The following is an 8,204-nucleotide window of genomic DNA, read 5'->3' on the forward strand; positions in this document are numbered from 1 at the left end:
AGGTCTTCCCCTCCTGCGCTACACCTGGGCTCCTCCCACACCACCTGCAGCGCAAGGTCTTCCCCTCCTGCGCTACACCTGGGCTCCTCCCACACCACCTGCAGCGCAAGGTCTTCCCCTCCTGCGCTACACCTTGCTAATGCCCTGGGCTCCTCCCAGTGTCGGGCTGCACCTTGCCTGCACCCTCTTCCGCTTCGCTGCTTGCACTCACGGGAGCCTCCTGTTACTGACTCCCTCCCCCGCCCCTTTCCCTTCTCCTCCCTTGTTAGTGTTCCCTACAATTGTCAGGACAATAAAGTTATTACAGCTGTTGTCATGGGGGGGGCGGGAGCTGGAGCTTCGCACGTCCAGCTTGTTGCCTCTCATTGGCTGCTGTAAGACAGGCTATTTGTTTCAGGGCCGCCTCATTGGTTAAGGAAAGACCATTGTGACGTGGCACGGTTTCCTCTTCCGGGAGATAGAAAGGTAAGAGAGGAGCGTGAGCGCCTGAGTTGCTTGTGTTCTTGTGCTGCACCACCTTCTCTAACTTGTGCCTTGTTTGCAATTTTTCCTGCCCTTTTATTTTAATAATTCTGCAGTTTTTCAGAATGCATGTGAAATTGTCAGGGCAATAAAGTGATCTGAATCTAAGGAGAAGCAGCGTCTGAGATGTGATAGACTTCAGTGCCGGGAAAAATAGTGGAAACTGTTATAAAGAATAAAATCACAGAACATATAGAAAGACATGGTTTAATGGAACAAAGTCAGCATGGCTTTACCCAGGGCAAGTCTTGCCTCACAAATCTGCTTCACTTTTTTGAAGGGGTTAATAAACATGTGGATAAAGGTGAACCAGTAGATGTAGTGTACTTGGATTTTTAAAAGGTCGCCGCATCTCAAAAAAGATAAAATTGCGATGGAGAAGGTACAGAGAAGGGCAACCAAAATGACAAAGGGGATGGAACAGCTCCCCTATGAGGAAAGGCTGAAGAGGTTAGGGCTGTTCAGCTTGGAGAAGAGACGGCTGAGGGGGGATATGATAAAAGTCTTTAAGATCATGAGAGGTCTAGAACGAGTAGATGTGACTTAGTTATTTACACTTTCGAATAATAGAAGGACTAGGGGGCATTCCATGAAGTTAGCAAGTAGCACATTTAAGACTAATCGGAGAAAATTCTTTTTCACTCAACGCACAATAAAGCTCTGGAATTTGTTGCCAGAGGAGGTGGTTAGTGCAGTTAGTGTAGCTGGGTTTAAAAACGGTTTGGCTAAGTTCTTGGAGTTGACTTAGGGAATAGCCACTGCTATTAATTGCATCAGTAGCATGGGATCTTCTTAGTGTTTGGGTAATTGCCAGGTTCTTGTGGTCTGGTTTGGCCTCTGTTGGAAACAGGATGCTGGGCTTGATGGACCCTTGGTCTGACCTAGCAGGTCCTGAGGGTACAGAGCAGGACCCTCTCCAGTCCTCTCTCACAGTGTATAGAGACCAGGGCACAACCTGAAAGTAGAGAGCAGGATCCAACATGAACTATTGTTTATTGACACAACCATGGATAAGAACGTCATACAGTGACTGAAGTAGGGTATAATAAGTCAGTGTTTGTTTGCTATTAGAATAGCAGTTGGTTTATTACCTTTGAAGCTGCAGTAGTTCATTTCTTTCTAAAGTTTAAAAACTAGCTACTGCACAGAGCATAATTTACCACTGTTAACAGAAACATGGGGATAACCTGCACAGAGAGGCAGTTACTGCCCTTAACAGAAACCTGGGGGTAACCTGCACGGAGCGGCAGTTATTACCCTTAACAGAAACATGGGGGTAACCTGCACAGAGATGCAGTTACTGCCCTTAACAGAAACATGGGGGTAACTTGCACAGAGGGGCAGTTACTGCCCTTAACAGAAACATGGGGGTAACCTGCACGGAGCGGCAGTTATTACCCTTAACAGAAACATGGGGGTAACCTGCACAGAGAGGCAGTTACTGCCCTTAACAGAAACATGGGGGTAACTTGCACAGAGGGGCAGTTGCTACCCTCGGCAGAAGGCAAGTGAAGGGAGGGGGATGTAACCTGCACTGAACTGCGGTTACCACCTAAGGAACTTGCTGGCCAGAATGGATGGACCTTTTTGGGTGTTTATCTGCCGTTTACTCTGCTATAAGGTTGTAAAGGTCACCCACAAAATATGTTTGATAAGATCTAGGAAAAAGTTTGTTTTCAGAAGTTAAATGTTAAGTTAGTGAGAGAAATCCCTGGGACTGTAACCTGCCCCCACCCAGCCTGCCTAAATCTCGCCCTGGAGATTCACAAGGCAGAAAGGTTTATCTGCAAAGCGATCGGGGGCTGGGATTTGATTTTCATACGCCCCCCCCCCCCCCCCCCCCCCCCATCCAGACTCTGCCTTCAGGTGAAACCTAGGGAAACCTTCCTATCTAGGATCTTGTCAAAATGAATTTTCCTAGGGAAATTATGCAGGTACTTTCTCCTCAAAAATGAACCTGAAGATCTGTAGATAGAAAATTAGCCACAAACTTTCAACTGTCCCCCAAATGTTAACTGCTAGAACTCCCCCAGCACCACCCTGCAAAAGCCTCTCTGCCTGTGTGAAACTGATTGTTAATGCTTGAGCTGAACTAATATCCCCCCTCTCTTGTGCAGCCAGCAGAAACACGGTGCTGGGGAAACTGCAGCCCACAGTGCAATCACTGCAGCCCACAGTGATTGCAGCAAAAAGAAAGCACTGCAGTGGGACTCAGGGAGCACTCAGCTGAGCCACCCTCTGATCAGAGAGGGGATTTCCGGAGCATCATGGAGAACGTGAACCTTCCTCCTGCAGAGAGTCAGCATGCCTGTTCTGAATGTGACAGAAGCTTCAGCCAGGATGCAGATCTGCGGCCCCAGAAGAGTGGCGTGGGAGTGCGGCCGCACAGATGCATGGACTGCGGGAAAAGCTTCAGCCAGAGCTCGCACTTCATTCAGCACATGAGGACTCACACAGGAGAGAAACCCTACAAATGCCCGGCATGTGGGAAAAGCTTCAGCCAGAACTCAGACCTCACCAAGCACCAGAAGACGCACACAGGGGAGCGGCCCTATAAGTGCTCAGAGTGTGAGAAGAGTTACGGCTACAACTCGGCCCTCACGAGACACCAGAAAACCCACACGCCGACCAAACCGTACAAGTGCAGCGACTGTGGTAAGTGTTTCCACCACAATTCTGTGCTGAAGGAGCATCAGAGAACTCACACGGGGGAGAAACCGTACCCCTGCAGCCTGTGTGAGAAGAGCTTCAGCCACAGCTCCGTCCTTATCCAGCATCGGAGAACGCATACGGGGGAGAGGCCCTACACGTGCGCTGAATGCCAGAAGAGCTTCAGCCAGATATCCACACTGACAAAGCACAAGAAAACCCATGCAGGGCAGGGGCCCTATCAGTGCACGGAGTGCGAGGCGATCTTCAGTGACCACGTGGAGCTGGTCAAGCACAGAAAAAGCCACCTGCGGAAACCCTTCAAGTGTCCTGAGTGCGGAAAGTGCTTCAGCCTGAACTGGATTCTGACCCAGCATCAGAAGAGTCACAAGGGAGAGAGGCCGTTCCTCTGTGTGAACTGCGAGAAAAGGTTCATCCGAAACTCCGATCTGGTGAAGCACCAGAAGATCCACACCGGCGAGAAGCCGTACACCTGCTCAGAGTGTGAGAAGAGCTTCAGCCTGAACTGGGTCCTCACCCAGCACAAAAGGACCCACACGGGCGAGAAGCCTTTCAAATGTGCCGAGTGTGACAAGAGCTTCAACCGCAACTCTGCACTCCAGCAGCACAGAAAGGTTCATGCGAAAGACAGAACAGCAGCTTCCAAGCGGCAGAGGAGCGGGAAAACGGCACGGCTGAATGAGTGCAGTCCTAGAGGCACTCTCCCGGGAAAAGGGAGGGTCCCAGCCCCAAAGAGGCAACTCCTGGATCTGCCAAATTACAGCAGAGCTAAGGAGAAGAAGATCCTCACCATGGAGGCCGTAAGGCCAAGAGTGAAGCCCTATAAATGCACTGAATGTGAGAAAAGCTACAGAAGAAGGGCCACACTGAGCAATCACCAGGACGTGCACAGGCAAGAAGTGTCGGGATGAACTCCAGGAACAGCACATGGACACTCCTGAGGGGAGTTTGATTACCTCTTCGTGAAGAAGCTGAGCTCTGAAATGTATGCACTTAAAATTAAATTGAGCTCTGCTATTCATCTGCCTAGATTTTGGATCCTGTCGGTGCTAAGCATCTAACATTTTCCCCTCTCTGTCTCCAGCCCTGTAGCCACTCATGTTTTAGGATGAGTGGTGAAGAGCATAAGTTAGGCACTCAGCCCTGGTACATTTTCAGAGAGTCCTGACTCCCAAAGTTCACTTCTAAAACCCTCTCAGAATTGGCCTCTGAGTAAATAGCGTCATATTTTAAAGAGAAAGTGAATAATATTTCAAATGAATTTCACCATCTGCCCTACCCCATATTCATTAATCAAACCACGGCCAGTTGGTCAGAATTCAGTCAAATTACAGAAAGTACCGTACTTTCAGTAACACGAAAACAAAACATTTCTAATTCACTGCAAAACCCTTGCCCAGGCTCATTCTTCAAAGCACTAGGACCCCATGCTGGCTCTTATCTCAGTGCTTTAGTCAATCAGTCCTTAGACTCTGGGATCTTCCCAGATAGTTTAAAATATACCTCCATCCGTCCTATAATAAAGAATAAAACCAAAGATCATAATGACGTAAGTAACTTAAGGCCAGTAGCTTCGTTAACCTCGTTAGCTAAACTCATTGAGTCAATAGTACTGTATCAATTAACAGATTACGATATATTACACCCTAGCCAACATGGCTTCCGCAAGGGACACTCTACGGAGACCCTGTTACTTGCCTCATTTGACTCCTTAATTCGAGGATTTGATAATTACACCGATTATATTATTGTCTTCTTGGATATTTCAGCGACATTCGACACTTTAGATCACAAAATCCTTCTATCTGGATTATAAGCAATAGGTATAACTGACAAGGTACTCAACTGTTTTTCTTCTTTCCTGTTGAACTGTAAACAGATCAATGTAGGAAACGATTCGTCCGAACATTACATCATTTCATCGGGTGTCCCCCAAGGCTCCTCTTTATTCCCACTACTGTTTAATATTTATTTACTTCCCTTATGTAACATCTTACAGTCACTAAATGTCCAGTTTAAAATGTATGCGGGCGATACTCAATTTTTTGTACCATTTAACAATTCTTGGGCTGATACACTAGCAACAGTTACTCTATATTTCAATATTATCAATACATGGCTAATGCACAAAATTGAACACTTCGAAAACAGAATTGGTTCATCTCACCTCTATGACTCTACTATTGGCCCCACATCTCATCTGCTCCTTAATGGAGTTTCATTGCCTAAAACTACCCATGCCACAAATTTAGGCATTATTATCAATTCAAATTTATCCATGACACAACATATATATATCATCCATTACAAAAAGGTCATTCTTTAAAATTCATGTACTAAAAAGACTTTGTCCGTTGCTCTTTCCTCAAGATTTCAGAACTGTCCTTCAAGCCTTAATCTTCTCCAGATTGGATTACTGTAATGCTCTCTTTCTAGGTTTATCAGATTCTAATTTGCATTCACTTCAATTAATTCAGAACTCAGCTGCACGTGTATTGACAGGTACATCCATTCGAAACCATATATCACCTGTCCTTCAATCTCTGCACTGGCTGCCTATCAGATCAAGAATACACTATAAAATTCTAACTATGATTCATGCATTAATACATAATCCTTCCACTACTTGCCTATGTTCTACCCTTCGCATCTATCAACCTGCTAGGCATCTAAGGTCACTATCAAGAAATCTACCGGACATCCCCTCAACAAAATCAGTTAGACTATATTTATACAAGAAAGCGCGCTTTTTCAGTGGCAGGCCCACTCCTCTGGAACTCTATACCCAACACACTTCGCCAAATATCCAATAGAAAGCAATTCAAAAAAGAACTTAAAAAAATTTTTTCAGCTAGCATATAATATTTCAGAAACTTGACAGACACTACATCAATCAGAGTAGGTTTTCTGGAGGTCATTTGTAGCACTATAAGACACACGCTCTCCTTTTCTTGTTATGTAAGATCTAATATTTTACTTTTAATTTATTTTGATTTATATTAATGAAATTTTTGTAATTTTTTATTCTTTTATTCTTTATTTATTTTTATTGATTTCATATTTGTTTTACACTTGTAAACCGTTTTGACCAAGTAATTGTAAAAGCGGTATTTAAACACTTTAAAATAAATAAATAAATGAGCAATTGCTACTGCCCCCTGGTGATATGTTTTTGTTCAGTTCCTTCAAATACTGGGGCTCACATGAGCATCCTCCTAAATATTCAGGATAGTCTCAGAGAATTCTTCCTTGTATCAAGACACTTCCTCGAAAACCACTTTCAAAAGTGAAGAAAAGCAGACAAGGAAATATGGAAGGGTGGTAGGAAAAACACTGACACTACAGGAAGCTTTCTTCTCAAGAGCCAATGTCTGAGCAGCTTCAGTGAGAAGAAAGGCAAATGTGAGAATGAAAGGGTTGGGTACAGGAAACACCTGCGTCTCACTGCATGTTGCAATAATGCACAGACATGCAGGTCCTGTGACATGTGGTACAGGAAATACCTGCGTCTCGCTGTGCATGTTCCAGTAATAAACCAAATAAGCCTGATACTTCACTTTCAATGCATATCCAGCATAGTTCTCTGCTTCAACGGCAGGGCTGAAGAAAAACTGATACTTCACACATCCAGCAGAGCTCTCTGCTTCAACAGCAGGGGAGAAGAAAAAAGGGTTCGCACTCACAAAGAGGGGAGTAGCTGGCTTGTTACGGCGGTTACTACCCCAAACCAAATGTGCCTGATACTTCACTTTCAATGCATATCCAGCATGGCTCTCTGCTTCAACGGCATGGGAGAAAGACTGATACATCACGCATTTCCAGCATAGCTCTCTGCTTCAACAGCATGGGAGAAGAAAAACAACCAATAAGGGCTGTATAACATAGTCTGGGTAGAGCAAGTGGGCATGGGTGTAGCTTGCTTATTGCGGCGGTTACTACCCCTAACTAATCAAGCTAGATATTTCACTTGGATGCAGCTCCATCACTGCTCTCTACATTAATGGTGGGGGTGGAAGGGAAATAGAACCAAGAGCTAAGAGAAACAGATAAGTATGAGAGAAAAAATGTGTGAGGCTTGCTGGGCAGACTGGATGGGCTGTTTGGTCTTCTTCTGCCGTCATTTCTATGTTTCTATCTATGTTTCTATATGTAATGCACTTCACATAGAAACATAGAAATGACGGCAGAAGAAGACCAAACAGCCCATCCAGTCTGCCCAGCAAGCTTCGCTCTTTTTTTTATCTCATACTTATTTATTTATTTATTTATTTGAAATTTTTGTATACCGACATTCGTTAGGCAAACATCACATCGGTTTCCATGTAACATAAAAACTGGCCAACATGGCTTTACAATGAAACTGATAATGGAACTGGGTGGAGGTAAGGGAGGGGAAACAAAAGGGAATTACTGAACGAAAAGAATATAAGCTATAAACATGATGATATATAAGCAATAGGAATTATATACAAAGGATTATTTACAAGTAAATTTGTTTACAATAAACTTATCTGTTTCTCTTGGCTCTTAGTAACCTTTTGGTTCTATTTCCCTTCCACCCCCACCATTAATGTAGAGAGCAGTGTTGGAACTGCATCTAAGTGAAATATCTAGCTTAATTAGTTAGGGGTAGTAGGGGTAGTAACCGCCGCAATAAGCAAGCTACACCCATTCTTATTTGTTTACCCAGACTATGTAATTCAGTCCTTATTGGTTGCTCTCTGTATATAGATCCACTTTTCTTCATTCCCCCTGCCGTTGAAGTAGAGAGCTATGCTGGATATGCATTGAAAGTGAAGTATCAGTCTTCCTCCCCTGCCGTTGAAGCAGAGAGCTATGCTGGATATGCATTGAAAGTGAAGTATCTGTCTTTCTCCCCTGTCGTTGAAGCAGAGAGCTATGCTGGATATGCATTGAAAGTGAAGTATCAGACTTATTTGGTTTGGGGTAGTAACTGCCGTAACAAGCAAGCTACTCCCCGCTATTTTGTGAATGCAAATCCTTTTTTCCAC

The 8,204-nt window shown here is 44.5% G+C and overlaps 1 protein-coding gene across 1 annotated transcript; it reads left to right on the forward strand.

The window, feature by feature from the left end:
* Window positions 1-351: 351 nt before the first annotated feature.
* Window positions 352-4,211, forward strand: LOC115079707 (zinc finger protein 501-like). The gene is made up of 2 exons (XM_029583457.1): window positions 352-465; window positions 2,640-4,211. The coding sequence occupies exon 2, from the start codon at window positions 2,790-2,792 to the stop codon at window positions 4,101-4,103; it is 1,314 nt and encodes a 437-aa protein (XP_029439317.1). The 5' UTR covers window positions 352-465; window positions 2,640-2,789; the 3' UTR covers window positions 4,104-4,211.
* Window positions 4,212-8,204: the final 3,993 nt, after the last annotated feature.

Source organism: Rhinatrema bivittatum, chromosome 1 (assembly GCF_901001135.1).
Source record: "Rhinatrema bivittatum chromosome 1, aRhiBiv1.1, whole genome shotgun sequence".
In the NCBI taxonomy this organism is placed as follows: Eukaryota; Metazoa; Chordata; class Amphibia; order Gymnophiona; family Rhinatrematidae; genus Rhinatrema; species Rhinatrema bivittatum.